General features: G+C 49.9%; 1 protein-coding gene across 2 annotated transcripts in view; it reads left to right on the top strand.

Annotated features, from left to right (window-relative positions):
* LOC105279368 (SAM and SH3 domain-containing protein 1) overlaps window positions 1-23,829 on the top strand; it is a 332,254-nt gene that overhangs the window by 272,508 nt on the left and 35,917 nt on the right. For both annotated transcript variants that reach the window (XM_026972705.1, XM_026972703.1), the window contains exons 4-5: window positions 595-641; window positions 17,689-17,831. In XM_026972705.1, the coding sequence (XP_026828506.1) occupies window positions 595-641; window positions 17,689-17,831 (190 nt within the window). The remainder of the gene's footprint in view (window positions 1-594; window positions 642-17,688; window positions 17,832-23,829) is intronic.

Genomic DNA, 23,829 nt, shown 5'->3' with positions numbered 1-23,829 from the left:
ATTTTCACCGAATGATTACTGCTACTTTTTACCGGCCGGCTTTTCGTATAACAGATATAATCCTCTGAAACCGCAAGGATGCTCCGCGAGCGGGATGCGCATTACGCAATTCTGTTCCGCGCGCATTACACAAACGACTACGTTAAATTCGAACGGGGAGTCAATTCGCGCCGCTATGCAATATGTATCACATACTAATTAAATCGAAATTAACTCTGCAAACAGTAGTAAATTCATTATGGGCGCGTAATGATATGCGCGCGCAATTCATTTCGGGTATCAAAGGAGGTATTAAATCCCGCCAGGACCGGTCACTCTATTAAGCTCGCCATCGATACTATCGATACTCATCGATAACTGTCACTTCGACGTGACCGCATATCAATCGCGTGCGTCCAAACACCGGCGCAAAATTTTCGCTGTCGAGACGAAAAAACGAACAAGCCCGAGGAAAATGAAGGAAGCGGAAAAGCGCTGGTCGAGGGAATGGGGGGTGGAGATGCATTGTAGACCGACCGGGCGGTTCGCCAAAAGCGGCACATCGTCCCCTTTAATTGTTAGCATATTTTAACCGTAATTTTCCTCTTGTTCCAGCTGTCTGAGCCCGAGATCTGCGTTCTTCTACGAGTTCCCGCCTAACGGTAAGTTGCACATGGACTTCGCAGGTTCATTTGTCTCCGCTTAAGATTTAAGAGACGCAACTCCGGGCCGCCGTCCCGGTCGTTCTCTCTCTTTCTCTTTCTCCTTCTTGCCCGTCTCGTGCCTTTCATTTGCGAGGCAAAAGTAGGACGCGAATGCACGAACACCGCGAGTGCAGGATTACCGCGAGTGCCATTCCGCAAATGTAGCCGACAGTCATACCGGGATAACTAACGCGTAGCCGTTAACATAGCGCCTCGTACTTTTACTCAGCAATTAACGCGCATACCCGAGACAACTCCGGCACGCTTCATACATCATCGGCGTGCATGCACACGTATTTGGTATCACTTTAATTTTATTTCATTAATCACGTCATTTTTAGTGACATTTCAACAGGGCCGGAGAAGTTGATTGAATCGCGCGAGCGAGCTCGAGCGAGTATTGCGTTAATAGACTGGTAACCGGCGTATCTGTACTACCCGAGAACTTAACGTAACTCTTACGTTACTCTTCCGCGGTTTCGACTTTCCGCGACGATATAAATCACGCTTGACAGACGACGACCACTCCAGAACGCTTTATGTCCTCAATTACGTTCTTTCTCGTGATTTATCGATTTATCTCGCCGCGCACGAATCACCCACACGGACGCAGCAAGGCCATAATGGATTGCGAAGACTATACCGAGAGTCCTATATCGGAGAACCGAAGAAGCAAGCTGCGTCAGATTTGAATACACGTGGGCATTTAATGCGCCGATCGATCGTACGGCTTTGCATGATGCATATCATCGGCGCGGCGAGCGCGTGCACGCGTGGCACGGACGCGATTTCCAAGCGAGTAAAGCTCCTCGTTCCTTCGTATACGTTCCTCGCGATGAAATACGTCTAAATGGTCCGACAATGGGGCAGGCGAGCACGAGCGGACGAGTCGCCGTCCTCTTCCTTCCTCGGTGATGCGGTGCGTCGTTACGCGCCGGAATGCGCGAGATGGAATCAGCATTCACATCCTTGCGGCTGTGGATCGCCGAGCGTCCTCCGACAACGATCGTTGTCTCGTCTGCTATACAAACGCGGATAATGCGGATCGCGGAGCGGAGCAGATCGCGCTCGAGCTCTCGCGGTGGGAAGATCGAAGTCCCTCGATGGCTCGGGAGTAAGCCCGTGGCTGGTCCCGGCAGCTCTTTAAGCCTCTTAGCATCACCGGGAACGATAAAGTTATTTGCAGATCTGCTTACGGCGAGGAAAAAGATTAAGGGAGGATTCCCGCGCAAATTGGATACTCGCTCGATGCGACAGAATTTCCATCGATTCGACGCAGCGTAGGCTGAAAATAAATGTCGCGCTCGCGTTTCATTGGCACGACACGTTGCAGCGTTACTTGCGCGCGCCTGTGTCACCGGACGAGGAGAGAATTCTTCTCGTTGCGGCACAACACCCGCAGTCGAAATGAATATTTACCGCCATCTGATACTCGCCTTGTACTCCGATATCGCACGTAAGAAATGCTCCGAGTTACGATTGTATTTCTTCGACCGGGGTGTTCGGGTCCACCACCGATTTTCACCGGTGTGCGAGATACGCGCACCCGGGAAAAGGTAGTTATATTACCAGCGCGATGCAATAGGCCCCTTGCCCCTTCCGCCACCCCGCACTCTCCCCGCTCAGGAGAGAAGAAATAAAAGCAAGACGAAGGGGCGCGCCGTGGAATTTTTCGCGATATCGAAAAACACTTTGGATCCCGTATTGGAAAGGCGGCTGCGGGCGAGCAGGGGTAGGGGGAAAGGGGGTGAAGTGGCGCGACCCCAATGGGGGCCCCAGCCCCGTTGATATTTCATTTCTATTGACTTCTACCGCCACCCTCGCGCGCGTGCACGCGTTATACCCTTTCTAGCTATGAATACATAATTGAGATCGCGAACTCTCTCTTTCTCTCTCGCTTCCTTTCTCTCTCTCCCTGCATACCTTTCGATAACGTATATATCTTTAATATTGACTCGTACTCTTTCCCTCCGCTTCTGCCCGCTTTCCACCGGAGACATTCGAGTTTCGATCGTCTATTTGCCTTGGAACACGGTTAGCATATTCACCGGACAGATCTCGCTTTGGTCTGACATTTTGTCTCGCTCGCTATTTCGAGATTCAAATCCCTCGATTTTGTTTTTCACCCGGAGACGAGAAAATCCACTGGTGGTAGCTGATATAAACGCAATGGGAGTACGGAATATCTTATCGATAAAGAGAAAAAGGTATCGATCAGCTAAGCTGTCGCTTAGCATGTTTTTTTACGAGACGCTGAAATATATAATTTACGCTGCTTTTTGCTGCTAATTGCTCGATGAATAAAGCATAGTACAGTCGCAAACAGTGAAACATTCTCTTATTCTTACGTAAACAATATTTGAATGAATTGTGGAAATCCTTCCACGATTTTATTTGATGCGCACAAATGTTACAGTACCAGGCCCGTTTCCATTTTATTCATCTGCAGAAGTTTGTTTCTTCAATTAAATTTTCTATCAACTAAAATTTGCGCTATACGTACTCTTGCTTAATTTTTTTATATATGCACTCCAACTATTTCATTCACATTCGACAAAACAGTCGGATAAATTATGCAAAATACACTCGTGACATCGATTCAGTTTGACCGTCGCTGCAAAATGCCCTAAGTCGTAAAAATACCCCGCATTCGCCCCTCGACAAACACGGCAGGAGGAGAATCTGCATATCATACGAGAAAGAGAGAGTGTGTATGTGTGTATGTCGCTACGATCCCCGTTACTCCGCACGAATTCCAAGATTCTTGCAGTCGACGTGCTCGCCGTCCAATGGCGAGTCATTGACACCTCTCGACCGTCTTCCGGCGTTCCTGACCGACGACGAGCACTCCCGGCGCCCTCGTGAAATTCTCGCCTCCACTCCCGCTTCTCGCGCTTGCCGCTGCCGTCGCCCTTACGGCAGCAGAGATGCTACGCCGAATCGCGGGGAAACTAATCAGTTTAGGGCGGAAACGCGCGAAGCGGCGCGCGCTTAACAGTAATTCCGTGTAAGAGGCGTCGATGCCGGATTGTTGCAGCACTTAGCAGTTGTCGCGCACACAACGTTAGCGTAGCGTACAGTCAGGGAACCGACCGTGCCAGCCCCGTGCCCGAAGCACAAGCGAGGGGTTGCCGGGATACGCAAACACCCTCGCACGGGGCGGTAGCAACGGCGGCGTGTTGTGCTTGGCGAAACGCACGGACTGCGAGAGAGCAAGCTGTTTGTCTGGACTGGAATCCAAGTAAGAGCCGGGCAACCGTGCGGGAAGTCGGGGTGGAACGCGGGGGTTGGTGGATAGTGGTGTGCTTATCCCCGCGCATAGCGTGTGCATCCTCTCTTCCGCCCTTCCGCCGTGCTGGGTAGTAAGTAGCGCGCAGGCTATACCGTAGCCCGGGATCCGTGCCGGGATGAATGATAATGAATGCATCGTACGTTTGCTACGAGATGAATTCGTCGAGATGTCACGCGCGAGCGCCCGCTCTTCGCGTTCCGAGCAGGCCAATAGACGGTACGGTATGTCCCCCCGGAGAATTTCCGTTATTAGACTGCCTCCGCGTATTCGCGTGTGTGCATGTTTTGAAAAAAGGGATGAGTGATCGCCGACACTTTATCGCTCGCGAAAAGTCATTATGCCGGAGGAGACACCTGTCAGTAAATTATAAATAATTTATGACAAAGGGATTGTTTATGGAATTGCAAGAATTTCCTAGTTCATTAAAGTATCATTCTTTAATGAGCGTGAAAGATTTCTCCACGAGCTCCGAGGAGTGTTCCGAGATTGAAAGAAAGTTCCTCGTAGCTGTTAGTGCAGGTACCGCGCGAGTACTTGAGAGAAAGAAATCGCCGCATCGCTATTCGCCTCTGGAACAATATTTGCCGATTATTGTAACAGGATCAGACGGAGCTGAGCGCGGTCGGATATCCAGCCCGATGGAATGCTGTTTCTGCATAGCGGAATCCGACTAGAATGATGCGTTTATCATCCGTGCAAGTGCATTTCGCCAATGTCACGTTCCGCTTACCGTACGGTCGGCCTCCAGAGCCGATGATTGTGTCTCGTTGCGCCGCTCCTCGTCTCAAAGGCGTCGTGAGAGCTCATCGAGTGCCACACGGGCAAACTCCGGCTGTTCAAATAAAACGTAACGACAGAACTTAGACACGCGTATCCTCATGTATCCGCGTTTTTCCTTTTTTTCCGCGGACGCGTATAAAACTGGTAACATACGGTACTTTTATCGGCGCATCCATCTCGACATTTCACGAAAAGACGAGTAACGAGAAGATCGACATCGAAATTGCAACGCCGACATTAACGGCAATATATGAATTAATGATAATGATCGACGGTAATTAGCAATTAATACGCGAAAGCAATTAATACACTACAAGCCGAGTGCGCGTATCAGCTTAGCACGGTATCCGGGTACCGGTCGGATGTATCGTAAGGGTGGATATTGTGCGTGAATTGATAGTCGTTGCAAATTCAATTGCCGGAATGCTTATTCGGTGGATTGATTCCTTGGCCACTGATTGCTAAATACGCATACTGTGGGAAAGCAGATCTGCTCTGTCCAGACCAGAACCCCTGCTAGGGAAACGCTAGCGAGCGTTTGTGTATCCCTTTCTCGCCGTGCATTGAATTGCATCAGCTTTGCCGAACCGCCGCCTAAAATCCGACGGCGGTGATTGCGTCCGCATTCAGTGACATACGGCTGGATCCGTCGTGTCCTGCTCAAACGTTCCACACACGGCAACTCGTGCAAAGTACAGGGATCAGCGGATCCCGAGCGTGGATCGACAGAGAAATGCGAAAGAAAGCTGATGACATGAAGAGAGAACGAAAAAGTGCAGCATTCGTTATAACAGACATATATTTTTGAAAAAATATTAGCTTTTAACTTTTCAAGCAAACGTGCATCGAAAAATTGCCGATACACACACACTCGCACGCACGCACACACATGTACAATGTGTGTGTGTGTGTGTAGTACATGCCGAAATGTGATATTTTATTGGATGGGATATATGTCATAAATGAAATATACAAATATACATTGAGGTTGTCATTTATTTACTCGTTCAATTACAGTTTTTTTATTTTCAACGTGTCTTATGATTCTTTGAGATCCAAATGGAATCACGTAGATCTGAACATTACATCATTCGTGTGTATATCAAATCCATTTGCCGAGAAATCTAGTTGTTTTTCACGTCGCTCTGTTGAAAGCGAGTCGAACGGTAATACATTTTCCCCATCGGTGCGCGACTGGGCACCTTCCCGAATATTTTCCCCTCTGGGGGTTTTTCGCCGTTTTTCGTCGTTTGCTCACGAAAGATGTGTGACCGGCCCTCGGGCTACCGGGATAACGACGTGCCGAATTGCGACTCGATCGGCTGTTTTTCGCGGCTGTAGCCCGATCAAAAATACATTCGGCGAGAGCCAAAGGGGGCTGGCCGGCAAAAAAAACGGGAAGAGGAGGTAACGGAACACTGTTTCTCGTGCGACAAACCCGACGGCGAGGCTTTTTAACGCGATTGCTCTCTGACGGCGCGCGTGTCCCGGCTGTGTTTCCGTACGAGCAATTGAATCACTGCCGGCAATCAAGAGGGACTTTCGCGCAAAGAGGAAAAATCGAGCGGCGCGCTGCAACGAGTGCCGTAACGCGATTTGTTTGTCGCGATTCGCGGTTCAGTTATCGGTCCAGTTACTGTTTTTATAGCGACGTTGTCCTCGATTGGTTTTCCATCTTCGAGTAACGCCGCGCGGTATATAATAATCTGAAAATGTGGCGGAAAATCACGTATCAAGCTTCGAGGGAACGTTCGCCATTGGTGCACGGGGAATAAAGCGATCTTGAGGCCTCGTCGCCGCGTGGAACTCGAAGAAACTGACCATCGCGAAGGATATAACTGCGGTACCTCGTCGCGTTTTAATCACTTCCTCAATTTCGACGCTTCGATACGATCGGCAATAGTTTATGATCATTACGCAGCGTCGCGAAAGAAGCCATTCCACCACGCGCGAAGGCACTTTCGGCGCGGCGGGGGGAATTAAGCTCCGTATATTAAGGTTGAGTCGAGTTCCTTAGCGCGATATAGGTGATAAAGCGGCATAAGCTTAACTTTCTTAGTGGCACATCAATTGAATGATGAAGGTAATAAAAAGATACGAGTATATGCTTTTAACGCCGGCGCGCTATTTTACGACTTATGGCGTTCCACCGTTCGCACCGTGCCTCGTAAAGCAAAGCACCGCAAATAGGGAAAGTTGGATAAATAGACCGGCAGACTGCTTGCGATTCTTCAACGTGTCTCGATATATTCTTCCGCGTTGTCGCGTTCCTCGTGGAGGACTCCGTCGTCCCTTCGTCCGCGAATGTAAGGATTGCATCGCCCGATCGGGGGGAATCTCCCTGAAACTTGAAAAATATTTTAATACATCTAAGGAGAGAAACTCTTGCGGAGAGGAACACGTATGGAAAATCTGCTGAAATTTTCCGATATATCGGAGAAACTTGACATGCAAAGAAAATGGAATTATTGAAATCTTTATTTCTCTTGTTACGGTTCTATCGTCAAAGATGCTGTTAGAAATACACGGAAATATATGCATCGCGCCGATTCATCGGAATACGTCTGGCTCGTGCGATCAATCGCGAGATGATCGAGCGGTTCGCGGATCAGCTCGACGTTTCCGCGTCCCTCGTAAAGTCACGGGGTTGTTTTATGGGACGACCGGGGCGAGTCGCGAGACGGACGTGACGTGCCGGTTTCCGCACGTAGCGCCGCGGAAATTAATAACTTCGATACATTTTGTAACGAGCGTTTTCCGCCAGCAGCTACTCGAGGGCCGCGCGCGCTTTTCATTCGGCGTCGTGCCGCGCTCCGCGAAAACTTCCTCCCCGTGGACGTTGAAACGTCTCCATTTCAAATGCCGCGAGGGGAAATATAACATCATAAATCATCTCCCCAAACCGCCCGCGGCGCGAGAGGAGGCGCGGGGAGCCGGGCACGCGGGGAATGCGTTAATCTAAGAAAGATTGACGTCCGGCTTTCCTGCAAACGGGATATAAAGCACGACGCCACGCTCCGCGTCGCTCGCCCGACACAATCGTTTCTCTGTTACGCGCTTTGCACACGTTAATCTTCCCGCGCGGCTGCGATAGAATACTTTCCCCCGCGTATGATTGATAAACGAATCTCCATCTCGTATCACCGCACGCGCGCGCTCTCGTACCTTTAAGTAAAATAAATCGCGTGGCTTGGCGCGCCGCGAGGCCGTCATCGCTGAAGAATAGATAAACCTTATACGCTCGTATATACGTACCATTCGCCATCTTACGTAATACATCACGTCAGCGCTCGGACACGTGGGCGTACGCGGTACGCCGTTGTAGCTTAATCAATCATCAAATTACCATTATATTAAAAAAAAAAAAGAAACCGAAGGGATAAACTAGTCGTCCTAGTAGACCAGCGTCTTGCACAAATGAATACCGAAAGAATTTCGTCACGATCGCGCTTACTCAATCGCCGCGACCGATCCTGAACCGTCACGTTACAACGCGGATTCGCGGCTAATCGACGCTCGTCGCAACGCCGATAACTGCCTTGTTGGCGCCGAACATTGGCCGTCATCCGATGCAACGTGCAACGGAATGCAATCGAATTATCGTGAGCTCATCACCGGGCATTTCTCTCTCCGCGCCAAGGCCCGCAACACGTCTCTCTCTCTCTTTCTCTCGTTCGTTCGCTCACTCTCAGCCGGCCCGACCCCTTCCCTCCCATTAAACAATACCTTTATGCAAATCATCCCGGCTTAATTGCGACTGCTTTGCATGCGCGGGTTATCCGCGTGACAATCGCGCCGTGGTATCGCGATCGCCAATAGTATCGTTCGCGGCCACAGGGATCCACCCGTGTCGCACTTTCCCGCGCGCGCACGTGGAATACTTGCGTTTTATATGGGAGTTGGCGGTGTGTGGGGCACGGGGTGGGCAAGCTTCCGACGCCGTAACGAGGCACCCTCATTATTCCACCTCTCCCTATTCGCATTCTTGTGTTTCTTGGGAGACGCGTCTGGAGCGGCGTGTTATTATTGCCATTATATGCGGTCCGCAGAAATTAGGTACGCGCATTGTTCGACGCGGGGCGATTCAATTTCGTGCGAGGAAGGAGGAGGAAGAGGGGACAAGTCTGGCGCGGAATGCATTTCTTCGGCGTGCCTTGAACGCGCGGAACAATCCGGGACGAAAAAGAAAGAGGTAATAACTTCCTCTCGAAAGCGCGTGCAATTAAGATCGTTGGGCGGTAATCTCCCTGACGGCGTCACGCATGGACAATGTTCGCATGAGAAGCGGACAGAAATAATGGAATTCCTCGCCGCGGCGAAGTAGGCCAGATAAGAACAAGCTGATGCATAATACGCCTGCGTGTGATAAGACAATATAACGCGTACGCGACTAATGAGCGTTATCCGGCATCCGTTTTTGTTATAAATTCGCTGATGTCGCGAGACACGGCGATATGCAGCGGACGCATGTAATAATCATCTTACCGAGTGTTTCCTGGAATATGCAATGCGTTCACATTTGCAAAACCCGAGCAGTTCGTGCGTGACGACATGTTTTCGGGAATCCCACGCTTCTCACGTATCTCACCGATGCGCTGCCATGATCCCCGACAAATATCCCGCTGCCAATTAAGACGGCAGATTAAACGCGAGAGCGCGACAATTGCAAAAAGAAACGCCGCGGTAAAAAAAGAGACCGCAAACGTGACGTCGCATCTCGGCGCGTCGTCACCGTCAACCCCTTTGTAACGCGGCGCGCAAGAGGGTACCTGGTATCGAGCCTCCTCGCCATCCTCGTCTCGGCGGACGCGCCGTGTCGCGAGCGGAAAGGAGCGTGCGTGGGCCTGATACTTTTGTACGTGCAGCTTGTGTTCCGCCTCGTCATGGTGTAGTCATGGTAACGACACAGACGAGGCAAGCTCGAAGCGGCGTATCGAAAGCGTGACGAAATGGGGAAGAATGGAGACAATGACGAGCTGCTGGTCGGAACGGGCACCTCTCGATGGGACTCTTGACGCCGCGGAAACCGCGAGCGGATCTCGTCTGCGCGCACGCGACACCGCTCGGCCGCGTGCTTTGGAGCGCATCCAGCTCGAGCAACCCTCTCGGCCATCTCGACATTCCACTCCTATTTCCGTGTCTCCGGTGCAACCCCGGAATCCCCACGTGGTAGACTTGAGGTTCCGGAAGACTCGAGACATATCCACGTGTGTTCTCCAGAGACACTGCACCGTGCGGCCTATATCGTATTCCTGTACATGTGACGTATATACAAGAGCTATATCTGGCCGAACGATATTGATGAAATATTTTTATCGATTACAACGGCATAATTAATTATTCGATTCTCTCGTCGATGAACCAGGCCGCCGGCCGCCGCGTTCCAATCCGAGCAATATCGGTCGAGTGAAAAATGGATCGCCCGATAATATCGGCGTACTCCCCGTCATTTATCTCGGCCGGCTTCATTTATTTGACGCCGTGAAAAAATAGCGAGCTTTACTCGCGGCCGATATTGACCCGGCTCCGCCGCGCCGGCGAGTCCGCCACTGTTGCGAAAAGGACCGCACCGTAAACCGTGAAGATTACTCCTTCAATATTCATGTACGCCGTCATTACCATAGAACTACTACCTCTAAAACCAGTCGCCCGACGTTCTCTCCCGGGAAGAAGGTAGGCTTCGAATAATTTACTTCACTATCGGCAGCCGCGCGAACGAGTCCTGTGCTGGCGAGACCGCATGCTGGCAAATAATAGCGCGCCGAAACGATTTCGTACGGGAAGCAGTGTAATCCGGGCTCTAGTTGCCTAGCCTGTAAAATGAGCCCCATGAGATTTGACTACAAATAATTATGAAATTTTTTAATATAAATTATGTATTAATATCGTGTACAGTTGATATGCGTTCTTTCACGTTCTCTCTCGCCCAGTCTTGCATTTTCCTGCTCTTTTAGAATACTCTCAAAGGTGCAGAGGTCCCGAAATGGTCTCCCTGGCTGAACGTATCCCCTCCGAGTTACTCCGCGCGATCGACGATGGTCAATATCGGTTCTTACATACACACACACACACACACTCTCTCTCTCTCTCTCTCTCTCTCTCTCTCTCTCTCTCTCTCCCTTTCCCGTGGTAATCGTACCGCTTGTTATCAGCGCAACTTGCGCTCATCGAAAAAGGATCTCGCGCCGAGTCGCGTTTATCAGGGAGCAGAGAGGAATGGCGAGGGGGAGGACAGCCTCGGGCTTGGATAGAGAAGCGCCGCGAAACGAAGTAAATTGTTGGGCAAGAGGAAGAGAAAGGAGAAGAGGAATGCCATTACTTCGCCCGCGAGAGGCCGAACTCTCGGGGGCGCCTACGAGGAACAGCAAGGAGGCGCCGGATGGGACAGGTGGGACGCCAGAGGCCGAAGGAGAAGAAGGGGGGTAGGAGGACACGGGAGGAAAGTGGATTTTAATACCGCTTATTTTATTCATGCTTATAACCCCGGCTCTCGCCTGCTAAGGATTTTCATAATAACGGGCTTGTTCTCCCTCCGCGGCGAGGGAGGGTAGCACGTTAGTGCACGGGCATTATAGGCAAGAGATAGTCGACCTTAGTCGAATTTACGAAAATTCGAGATACTCCTGAAAGACGTAGAATTACGTCCACGTCTCTTCCTCTCGCATGTAACTTTTTCCACATGTTTTTCCGCCCGAATGCGGGGGAGGGAGAGGTATATTAATGCGTCGGAATCGTAATACGCGACATATTAAAATCAAGGAACATGTAAGTAGAGTGCAGCGTACGTGAGTACGCTGCCTTAGAGATGGAGAATGGAAAGAATTCGGTCGTCAACGTACGGACACGTAGACGCCCGAACGTGTACGTTTTTCCAACGGGAACGTAACGTGCACATCGCGAGCAATCGCCAAGTATCGGCGACGGCTATAAATCCCCAGCGAAACGCGCGTTATCCGCGGGAAATCTCGCGGTCGCAGAATTTATGCCGTCATCGGATCCCTCGCGGAGGATCCATTTGCGAGACGTCCGACAGCGTCACGTACGTCTTATAGAATCCCTGCTACTTCAAAGTAGTTTGTGTTTGCGAGGGGTTTTACGACTGTCCCCCCGAGGGGCCCGCGAACATTGTCTCTCTTTCTCTTTCTCTCTTTCCACTATGTAAGTATGCCGGGACCGGTTGGATTGCCGGCTCCATCCTACCAGCGTCGCTGAAAATCGAATTTGGCACGACGGTGGCGCGCGTACTACCCCGAACGTTTCACTTCCGGGTCCCTAGCAAACCTTTTCGCCAAGTTGCGTCCCCGCGACTTTATTATGCGCGTCACACGCGGGGCACTCGGCAGCCACTTCCCGGCCGCGAACTTCCGATTTTTCCCAGCCATAACTCGGTCGTGTAAACCTGAGCTTGCAGAATACGTAAAGGAGCCTCTTGACCCCCCCCCCCCCTCCTCCGACGTCTCCTTTTTACGCGATCGGGTTGGAGGTGAACGGACAGAGAGTGCTAACTTCCCTCTCCTTGGTGAAAAGTTTCTCCTCGCCTCCCCCTCGAAGTTGTCCCTCTCGCGTTCGCCCAACCTTTCTTCATCCGCTCGCATCGGCTTTCTCTCCTTCGCGTTGCTCTGAAACAATTCACGAAGGAGCGAAGAAGTTTTGCCCGAACGCATACCAGACAGCAAGAGCGAAAAAGGGAGAGGAGAAGGGAAAGGGGATAGCAGTATGAGGGAAGATGGGGTAGAAAATCGCAGACTTTAATAACGCGTTTCCGCCGGCACGTGAAATTCTTCTCGCGTTGAGGTACAATGCGGAAAATCGAGAACGCCCCCACTTCCCCTCGCCACCGCCTACGACCCCGCGGAAAAGGGCGCACGAAACTCTCCTCGTAATTTACGGGAAACGTGCCGGGAGTCGAAAACCGGGCAAATATCATTGCCCGCTTCTTTTTCCCCAGTGGTCCAGTTATAATCAAGGGTACCCTCACGAGGAACCAATTGAATTTGTCGGCGGCCGCGCCACCACTATTCCCGCTACAGTCCTCGCCCCCGTCTCCGCGAAGAACTAATTATTAGACCGCGGAGTTTCAGTTACACGTGCGCTCTAGTCGAACTTTTATCATCCAGCAACGGCGAGCTAATTGAAACGCGCCGAACGATATGTTTTATCTTGATTAAGCAACCGGCGAACACTTCCCGTTTGCTGCGCGTTAGCGTTTTACTCGCGCGCGGTAAAATAGCCGTAAAAAATTTACAGGTTTGCTCAGTTTAAGGGAAATAAATATTTTTCGATTGAATGTTGATAACGATGAGATTAAATCTGCTGCGTTAATATTAAATCAATTTTCAGCAAGACGCTTATGCATTTATTTTCATATTTCTATAATATTTATTTCCATCTCGTATGACTTCGTATACACTTATCGGAGAAAGGTATTAGAACTTGCATAAAACGTATAGAAAGATCAGACAGAAGAAGAGAAAAAAGGATTATCCGCGTTGACGTTTGAATCTACACTCGGCGAGCAATTGGAGTCCGCTACCAGCATTGCGCGCAGAGGAGGGAAGACGAAAGGCGTTCCGGGGCGGAATCTCGGGGATTGGATAATTTTTCGTGTCCACCTTCGCGTAAGCTCGGTGGTAGCGTACTTACAATCCAGAGTACGCCAACGGAGAAACGAAGGAGAATACGGACGCGGCGGCGTATAAAATGGCCGAGGGGAATAAGAGGGTGAGAGTCGGGCGGAAGCAGTAGAGGGTGTCGCGCGCGCGAACGCAGCCGGCTGTAACGTAACCGAGTCTGGCGCCGTATTTGTCTTTCGGTGCAGCTATTTTCCCCGTGTCTCACCCTGCCTCTCGTTCTCTCCTTCTCTCTGCACATCCTCCGCTATTCTCGTGGTCCTCTATCTTTCGGCATCGTCGTCGGAACGGCGGAGACACTTCTGACTCTTTGCGCGCAGGTATCGCGGAGTGTTGTCACCGTTACCGTTAATCGTCACCAAGGAGTCGCGATGCAATCTTCAACAACCACGAGTAATCAAAGATCATTTTTAGCGATGGATAATAACGTTTGCAACGAAAGTTTCATCAATCAATGGACGTGACGCGGATCCCTTTGCTTTCTTTTCTTTCTCTCTCATCTTAATTTCCTGCCGCGACCTGTCGGTTGTTACCCTCGACATCGAGAGCTTCCTTGCGAGGGAGAGATCGCTCGTATCGACGTCGATCGCTTCCGAATGGAAGCGTGATTACCACCGCGCAACACAAAGATTTTACGAAAATTGTACGAAAACGCGCGAGGAGCAGAGAGAAGGAGGTGCTATCCCCGTTGGCTTGTGGCGTTTAATTCAAGAGCGCGGCGAATTTTATCACAGAGCCCCGAGGTATATCAGACGCTTTTTGTACGTGTTCCTCTTTCTCACGCGCGCGCGCGCGTCTAAGTACCGCTCGAACTCGCTTTCGAAGCGGCGGCAGCCAACAACGACGACGACGACGACGACGACGATGAAGAGGGTGAACCCGGCACGGCCGTTTTATCGCGGCTCGCCGCTGAGCAAGCAGGGACTCCATCTCTCACGCAACTTCAGGATTTGATGCATGTGCCGCCGGAACATTTGTTCGATCCCCCTCGAGTTCCCCGTCCCACGCTGCTTCCCTCCTCCCGCGGTGCTCTCCCGCTCTGGCAACCGCTCCGACAGGCTTCTCCTCTTCCCTCTTCGGTGTCTTCCTTTCCCTCGAATTTCTTCCTCCGCCCTCCCGCGCCTGTACCCTCGCGCTAGTACCCTCCGCGCCACCGGGGTCCTCGCCCGGGGTATTAGACCCTCCGTCTCTCCGCGCGCGGTAGGCAGGTTTATTTTTATTCCGTACGATTCATTCGATTGAACATGACTTGTGGTTACAGCCCCGGCGATATATTCCTGATATTACGGGACGACATTCCGACTCTCGCGCGCGTCCCGCGAGTCTCTTGTATTCTTCTCACCCGTATTGCGCCGTGTCTCGCTTCCCGACCACTCCAACCCCTCACGCCACCACCGAGCGCGGGTAAAATACGCACGATCCTCCGTAGAATAATAGCGGTTTCCGGGGGCGAATTCATGGGCGTGCCGGTATCCGCCGCTTTCTCGCGCGCCACAGCTGGTTCGATTTCAAAAATTAGCCAGCGTTTGCCGCAGGGAAGCTCGTTAAAACTCCCTCGTCAGTGAGGGCGAGCGTCGCAACCGCCTGCAATTGTTGTTGCAAAAACACGAAAGACGCGAGCGGATGTCAGGACTAACTATCGCGGAGGCGCGAATAAACACGCGGCTCGCGTAACGAGTACGGGAAATGTCTGACTTAACAAGCTCGTGGCAGCTGCGCGAGCGGCCGATTTAAAGAAACTAAAGTCCCGTTTAGTGCTCGTCGCGACGGCATTCTCCGCAGCTGCGTAGCGTCGTTACGACGACGAAAACGGCCGGTACCTTTCGCTGCAAGCACGGGCCGCAATAATTGCACGTGCGAGCGTTAATTCGTTTCCCCCGTTGCGCGAGTAATTTTCTACGTAAACACGCGCGTGCATAATAGCGCCTCTCCCTCCGTCTCGTCCCTGTCACGACACCCCCCTAATTAACACGTTAAACCGTCCTAGCGCCTCTCCCTTCCTCCTCCTCCCGCATATCCGTTCGTAATCGATACAGCGCGGCATTAATTATTGCTTTACGATGGTCGCTGATGAAATCACGGTATCGCTGATTATAACCCGTCGACTTGCATGTCGCAGTCGGTTGGTACTGGCCAAATCTGGTAAACACTTTGCCCATCGTTTTCGCCGGTGGAAAATTCAGTTTGCCGCTCGCACGCCAACTCCATTCTATAACGCTATCGCTATCGGGAACATTGCGCGAGCTAACGATACCGTCGTAATTGTGCGTGCTGCGACATAACCAGATACTCGGTAATGATTCCAACGACGTTAATACCTTTTATTGGGTTCTCCGGTGAAATGTTTCGTGCAAATACGGGCGTGACGTTTACCTTTAATCCAAACGAACGGGCGCCCGAAAAAAAGTACATCGCATCGCGAGCGCGAAATTTGCACTAAATTCGCGCAACATCCAGCACGAGACGCACAGTTCCGCGTTCAGAATCATGATTGAAATACCGCGTTGGCCGTTGGCACGAAGTAGGAAGACCTTTAATGATGAGCGTAACGCAAATTTACGATAAATCATCGTGCCGAATGAAAACTGCTTCTTCCTTAATCCCATCGAATTAATTACAGTCTATAACGTCCGGAGGTCCTTTCAATCTAACGAACATTTTAACGAACGTGCTGTACAGATCGCGTCGCCAAATCATCCTCTTTTTACCTCCCCATTCATGAGCGTCGAAAACACCGAGCGGAATGTCCAATTTCAGTTAATACCCATTCTGTTTATCACCGGTGATGGTTAATTTTCGCGAGGCTATGAGATACTTTGACGATGACCGTTCGTTTGAAAGCACGATAATTCGTTCCGGCTAATGCCTGCGTCGTAAAGGTCGCTAATTAGGCAGCGCTATGTCAGTGCTAATAAACGGATGTGCGTTGACACTAACCACATACGCACATACGCACCGTGCCGTTGTCATCGTGCCGCGGGAGGGGGAAGAGGGGTTCGGCCGGATAACTAACGGCATACCTGAATTATCCGTTAATGAATAGCGATGTTGCGGGCAGCCCCGATTTATTCGATTATTTGCGAGACTGGCTAGTAGTGCGCGGCGCTGAAATTGGGGCTTTTCGGAAAGGTCTTCGCACGCACTCGCCGTTAAATGGCACAACTAAATCCGCAAAATCTCATCCGATTTAATTTGCGTGCAGGGGTCCACCGCCGCCGCCGTTAAAGAATGATAAAGCGGGCTACACACCCGCTCGGCTATAATCGTCTTAAAAAGTTTCACCGTGTACGAGCGCGCATTTACGGACGGTTATTCGCGTATCGATTCGACGGCTTGTTCATCGTTTATGAATAAACGGATTGCACTTGTCGCTCGGCGAGCGGAAATAAAATTCTGCGCGAACACGCACGCACGAACGAACGAACGAACGAACGAGCGAGCGTGTCTCCGTTTCGATTCCGCAAGATTCGCGCTGATGGAACGTTTTCGGAGCAACTGATGGAGCGGAGTGTTACCGAGCGGTTCGATCAGGAAGCACGCGCTCTTGTCCGGAATCCTGAAAGCGGAATCGTACTGATGAAATCGATAGATTTCGCGCGACGACGTACTATCACGAAAATTGAGAATAATGCATGCATGGCTTCTCGTGGACTGATTCCGTCACTCTAAAGCGAAATAAAAATCTTGTTGCTTTCTATTTCGATTCTGATTTAATTGGCCGATTTGATACCGCGCCTTTCGCGCGAGTCGCGCAAACGTCGCGAAATAAAACAGAAATACCGAAAACAATTAAAAGTTTCGCTTTGGCAAACACGCCGCCGATATTCCATTCGCGTGCACGCCCGTGCAGCTAAATTTTTCCCGTTTTTTTCCATCAGCTATCCGCGTCAAAAGTAACATCGCTGATTCTGCTTATTCAAGCATCGGAATGCGAAATAATGGAGAGATAAATTTTCATGCGCGTGTACATACGCGATAGTCCGCTCTTGATCAGTCGCGCTCTAAAATTTTGATTGAATGAGCAATACGGTTTCAAAACACATCGGCGAAATCGGATTTCAATTGCAAAAAGATAATTCTCGAATTTGATATACACGGGGAATCAAACGATATTGAAATAAATAAATAAATGGAGATCGATGAATAATTACTGCCGCGTGATAATCGAGGAAATGCTCGTTCCGCTATCGGGATGAGGGTGGTGTAGTATCCCATTATATATTAAATCCGTGCCATACAATATTCCATTATTGCTTTGAATTTGTGCCCTTTAATAATGCATTCCGCTTCGCCGTTGTTACAGAGCAAGGACAAAATACGAGCAAGAAGAAGACGACGTTCTCGCGGTTGCTACGAGGATTAAAGACCCACAGGAAGGAGAAGCAGGGGCAACAGGCTCAAGGCTCTCCCAGGCATGGTCGCGCAAGGATGGGCGTACCTCAAAGGGTAAGTGTGCACCTGACGTAGTGCAATAACGTTAAAAAGTATACGCATGAAAAAATAACGTTATCTTGTCAAGCCAGTCATCAAATTTAATCCGCAACTTCCGTGAAAATGGAAAACTATCGATGATATGATTTAAATATAACGTCTTTTACGACACGAATTGAAGATTGAAAGCATGTCGTGCGCGCGCGTGTTGCATCAGTTTATCAATTTATCTCCGTAAATCAAGTCTCCTCAGTAACACGCGTGTCGAGTTCAATTTAAATTCCGGCGAAATTAAGGCGAACGCTCGAGGACGGCATGATTTTTAGAATTTCCCAAAGCGCGGTCACAATTCTGTCCTTTCTTTCTGCTTCTTTTTTCGCCGACGCATTTGTCATACCAGATACACGCACTCGAGGGAGCGTGCGACCGGCCGACAAAATTGCATTTTCGTCGCGCGCGGTTTCAAAGGGTATCGCGTAAAGAACCCTTTTCGGAAACGAGCCACGCGACGGAAGCGCCGTTTAATTCCGCTCCGCGGCTCGCTGGCGTTTCCGCGGAAACACGCCGCGGAACGCGTCCGCGTAAATCTATGCTTGCGTAATTGCCGACCTGTGCGACATCATCGTGTGCTTACAGCGCTTGCAAGCTTCCGCCGAACAAATATTAAACTTCACGCGCATTCTCATCGACGAGAGCACGCGGGCTAATTTCCATCGGCGTCCGACTTCCGCCGGCGCTTTTATTAAGCACGTCCAGCCAGCAGCGAGTTGCCACACCAGCGACGAGCGGAATTCGGAAGTTTTCCCTGTCCGCGCTACGTGCCTTCCCGGTTTTTCGCTCTCGTAGCGCCGAAAAGTCACCGTCTGACGCGCTATCGCTCATTTTTCACGCGAATTGCGCCCTCCGTCAGACCGATGACCAAATGCGCGCTCGGCTTTAATAAGCGCGTTAATGGCGATACGTTTTTTCACCATTAAACCGCTCGGATGAAGTAACTTCCAGCTGAATCAGCCGAACACTTTTCCATCAATCTTATGCGTGATACCTCTGACGAGAACTCGGAAAATAGTCTACATTCACCTTCTATGAATGTTATATTTATCGAAAAGAGACGATTTCGAAAAAGCAGAAGGTATCTATAGAGTCTTCAAAGTTCAGTCTTGCTTCAATTCTCTCAATGATTAGTAATTGATTCATCGATCCGAAAACTGATCCGAATTTCTTTTGTAAATCAACCTCTCGCGTCCATTAGCCGATCGTGCTGAAGAAAAAGATCCACTAACGAGTTGCATCATTGACGCGATGTCGGTGTGGTTGCTCTTGCTCAGTTTTATTCTCGCGAAACCGTAAATTAATATCGGCGGCGGAGGGGTGGGTAAATTAGCTCGCGCTGAATATCGATGAAAACAACTCGCTCGAATTCATTTGTGCCGACGCTGATTTATAAATCGCCATGATCACAACACCTGCACCTATCCGTGTACTAATTTGTAAACGCAACCGGCATTGCGTTTCATTTTTATTCGCCGAGGAATACTCATTCTCTCCGCATTAATCCGAACAATGAAGAACGCGGTGGGTACAACCGCAGCTCGTTTATTTGCGTGCGCTTTCTCTTGCTTTCCATTTCTTTCTCCATCTCTGTCACTCTCTTTCACTCTTACACCTGATTCGACAAAATGTTTCCCATCGAATTTCGCGAAAATGTATCCAATTAAAAAACTGCCGTTAATCGTTCGGCGGTGTACAATGCATGGCACGCGCGATTCTATACGTTGTAACGATTATATCGATTTGCTATTCACCATGATACGCGAGAGCGTCCCTTCATCATTCCCACCCCCCAATTCCTCCTGTCGATCCGACCGAATCTCGGTAAACCCGAATAGTGGCGCGATGCGAACAAATTGCAATTAACGAGTATTCACAAAAATCAATAATAATGCGCTCCTCCGCCGAACAGCTGTATCGGTGAAACCGTGGGAAAGCGGCTTTCCCAGTTTCTCGTTCGAAATTCTTTCGCTTCCTCTTCCACTAATCAGTCGCGCGGCATATCCGATACCGCTACATCGTTCGCGAAATTGTTGCAATCGGCCACAATCATTTTCAACCACTTTGTGAATTTTAAATGACGCCAATTTTTGTCACGTCCTTACGAGTCGTGACGATATAGATAATTGACGTAATTATGCTCCACGTGACAGAAAATCCCCTTCACCGGCGACTCGAGGCGTTATTTAATAATTATTTGATAGTACGTGCCGCAAATCTGTAAAACCGTCGCGTGATTCCGCAGAGAAACGGAAATAATGTCGCATCGCGGCACGTGGGAAATTCAGGCTGTTACACGTTCGCCGTGCAAAAAGAAACGGAAACTCCATGCATCCGTGAGCGGCGCTGAAGAAGTAAAGGGCATATCGCTAAGATTTCCCATGTGCCGCCAATTTGTTAACCCGCGTGACTCCGCTTCGTCCCGCGTGCGCACTACCGCTCGTGGCGCACCTAATTTTAGCCGTGGATTAGTCAGCCGATATTGTACGCCACGTTTCACTATATTACGGAAATAAGCTCGGGGACCGCGATACACATCCGGCGCGAAAATCCGGCCGGGCAGCAACGCGGATTTCGAGTTTTTAACCCGGCGATCGTTCATGTCGAATCGGAGAACGCGATGGTGACCGTAATGCAGGTTGCACTGCGACACGATTAGCGCTAATTAAATCGGATAGCTGCTCGTTATGGGATATCCTGGAATATCCACACGTAAGAACCGAAATTGCACAACAACGGAGCGGTAAACGCATTCTCGTATGGCACAGCATATAAAATGCAGTCCCGAACGCAATATCGCCTGGCAATTTTTTTCATTCGTATTCATTTCATGCACTTCTCTCTTTTTTTTTATGAAATCGTTATTATTATTGGTATCAACCGAGTTGGCCGAAATGGGAAAAATTTGAAAAAAATAACATACGATTGAGTGTTTTACACTGATACTTGCAAATATCCGAAATTACGCTCTGCGATAATAAATCACAATCGCCCGGTTTGTTTTTCTTCTTTTCGTGATTGAACTCTTTTTTGTTTTGAGCCATTTTTATGAGAGTGTCATAATATTTCAGGCCGCTTTTTGGGACGCATGATTTCTACCAATAAATCTCAATAAATCTCGTATAAAGTGATAAACAAAGCTTAAAATTATAAACCAGCGGGCGAAAAGTTTTCTGTAAATGAACATTTCCCCGAGGCTCGCACACTGACAGGCTGCCAGCGTCGCTTCGCGTATTAACGGCAAACAAGCCGTGGGTGGGTTGCGCTTGATCTCTGTATGCGTATTCCGGTCCGTGTGCATGGACCACGTTGCTGTGTGCACGCGCTTGCACCCATGCATAATGCGGGCATTCGGCGAGCCTGCAAGTGCCAGCGATGTGAGATTTTCCCACGCTTGGTAAATAAAATGTACATATAATATATATATATATATATATATATATATATATATATATGTATGTATAAAATAAATATATATTTACTTATTTATTAGTCACGATAGTCGTTGTATATAAATCCATGTATTCGCTGATATGATTGCATTCAGATTTGGAGTATAAGCATATTTTGGAACGGAGAACGTTAGCTCGCCGACCCGCACACGTAACTTTATACGTACGCAATTCGGAAAAGCGTGTTTGTGCTACGCTCAGCGATAAAGCGAACGGCGTATTTTTCAGCGACGCTTCCCGCACTCGCGCAGATACGTCAACTAGGGAGGAAATAGATTTTCTTCCTCCTTGCGTGTGCAGAAGAGAAACGTAGCGAGACAGTCGCGAGGCTTTTATAATATCGCACAAAAATGTTTCTGTTTAGTGTTCAAACATGAGAGTGGCCGAGGCAAATACGGAAGCATTAATTAGCTGGTTTCTCGCGTTTGTTCAATCGTGGAATGAAACGAATGCATGAGATCGTATATTTTAAAATTGCCGAACGACAATGATGGATCTGTAATTCCCCGAGTATGTACGATTTTCCACGATTGTTGAGAAGATTTTCAAGAGCGAGCATTTTCCTGGGCAAGCGTAAACGCAGATGGACATTTAACAAGCGAACGCTTTCGTGCTGATTGCATGAAGCATTGCGTTATAAATTAAATGCTGCGAACTTTAATGAAACGATTTATTCATAGATGTCAAAATAAAAAGCGGATCGCGCGCGATCAAATTTAAATAAATCTGGAGGAATTTACACGTAGTTTAAAAGCTGAAATTTTCGCGAATCAACATCGTACGCGCGCGCGCGCACGCGGAGAGCTTTTGCGTGAATAACGCGGAAACGTGAGATATATTTGCGTTTAAAATAGTTAAACGTGCTTAATGGATTCACTCATAGTTGGCAATGAAAAATTCCATTTCACGCGAGTTCGTGCATTTACCGCCGAATTCCGCAACAGCGGAGACGAGTACATTTCAATCTTGCCTTGCTCGTCAAACATTTACCTATGCGTGTTCTGAATATCCGCGTTGCCGGGATCTTGTTCCCGGGAACTCGCGCGGGAGGACCGCGCACTCGCATAACGTGAGTGGTCCTCCACTTCCCCCTTTGCATTGCGAAAAGATGTCCTCCTTTCGTCAAATCGAATTCATAAAAATTTTTGCTCGCGTAACGGAGCTCAAGGAGAACGCGATCTTTTCCGATTGCTCCTGTTTGCGCTCGCGATCCAGAAGTACAACAGGTATATATATAATACATCGAAACTCGAGCGCATGTAACGCGCGAGCTCTCGCGGATGGGTGCCCACAGATCCGTCTCTGAAAAAGCCCGCGGAACGTCGATAGCACTTGGAATGAAATTTCCTCGAGAGCTCTTGGCGGAGAAGCAGCCGCTGAGCTGCGTTGCCCTCTCGAGAAGCAACGGCAACGATCACCGCGGCGCGGAATCGCATCGCATCTCCTTCTTCCTTTCTCGTTCGATCTTTTCCTTTCCCTTCTGTGGCCCGGCTAGGCCGAGAGGCTGACTGGCTAGCATGGACCGTGCGCGCGAGTCGATGTACTCGGAGACGAGAGAACGACGTCGGCGAGACGAAGCGACGGCATCCACCGTGACGAAAATTGAATTACGCCGGCGAGAAGAGAGGGTCGGGCGAGCGGACGGGCGATACATGGGATCCCGTGCACGGGGATCGCCGCCACAGCGAGACTGTGGTTACCACGCTGCCGCAGCGATTTTAGAGGTGACGGAGGTGGCGAAGGGGAAAGAGGATACGCAAGAAGGAAAGAGGGAGCGAGATGGACGGAGTGAAATTCGCCAGAAAGCGAGAGGTTACAGCGGTAGCGGGGGATCATCTGAGTCGACCAACCATCGCTGCAACGGAGAGGTGGACTCTCCATTTGACATGCGGACGGGGCTTTGATCATCTCCCTCACCGCGTACCTCTCTCCTCCAATCTTCGTTCTCTCCATTTCTCTCTCTCTCTCTATCTTTTTTGCTTCCTCTCCGTTTCTCTCCCTTATCCCTCTTCCTCCCTCTTGACGTGGACCACCGGCGCGTTCAACGGTTCCATCGGCCGCAGATCCGCTGCACGTACGACGAGGAGGGAGAAAGAGAAAGAGAGAACGAGGGAGAGCGTTCTCAGTCGCGGGACCGAGTATCGCTACCAGCAATACGATCGCGAGTATGACGGGTCAGCACGAGTTCCTGGAGATTCCCCAATTCCGTCAGACGCGATATCGCGACCTGTCAGCAATAGCGATGATCCTCCCTGCTGGTAACGCGGAACCGCTCCTGCCGCGAGCGGGAAACCCCATACGTGTCCCATACGTGTCTTCCCCATCCCCGGTCGTGACTACAACGTCGACGCGACCGTCAACCGCACCTCGTCATTCGTCTCGTTTGGACCTGACTGCTGTCAGTACTGCGACCCCAGATGGGAATCTAATGGCGCGTTCCACTGTGAATACGCGCGAATACGCCGGTTTGGTACCGGCCGATTCGCGCGCAGTTGCGATTGTTGCAAAGC

The sequence above is a fragment of the Ooceraea biroi genome, chromosome 1, assembly GCF_003672135.1.
Source record: "Ooceraea biroi isolate clonal line C1 chromosome 1, Obir_v5.4, whole genome shotgun sequence".
Classification (NCBI taxonomy): domain Eukaryota; kingdom Metazoa; phylum Arthropoda; class Insecta; order Hymenoptera; family Formicidae; genus Ooceraea; species Ooceraea biroi.
The sequence above is the reverse complement of the archived record's forward strand: the minus strand, read 5'-3'. Positions and strand labels throughout refer to the sequence as shown.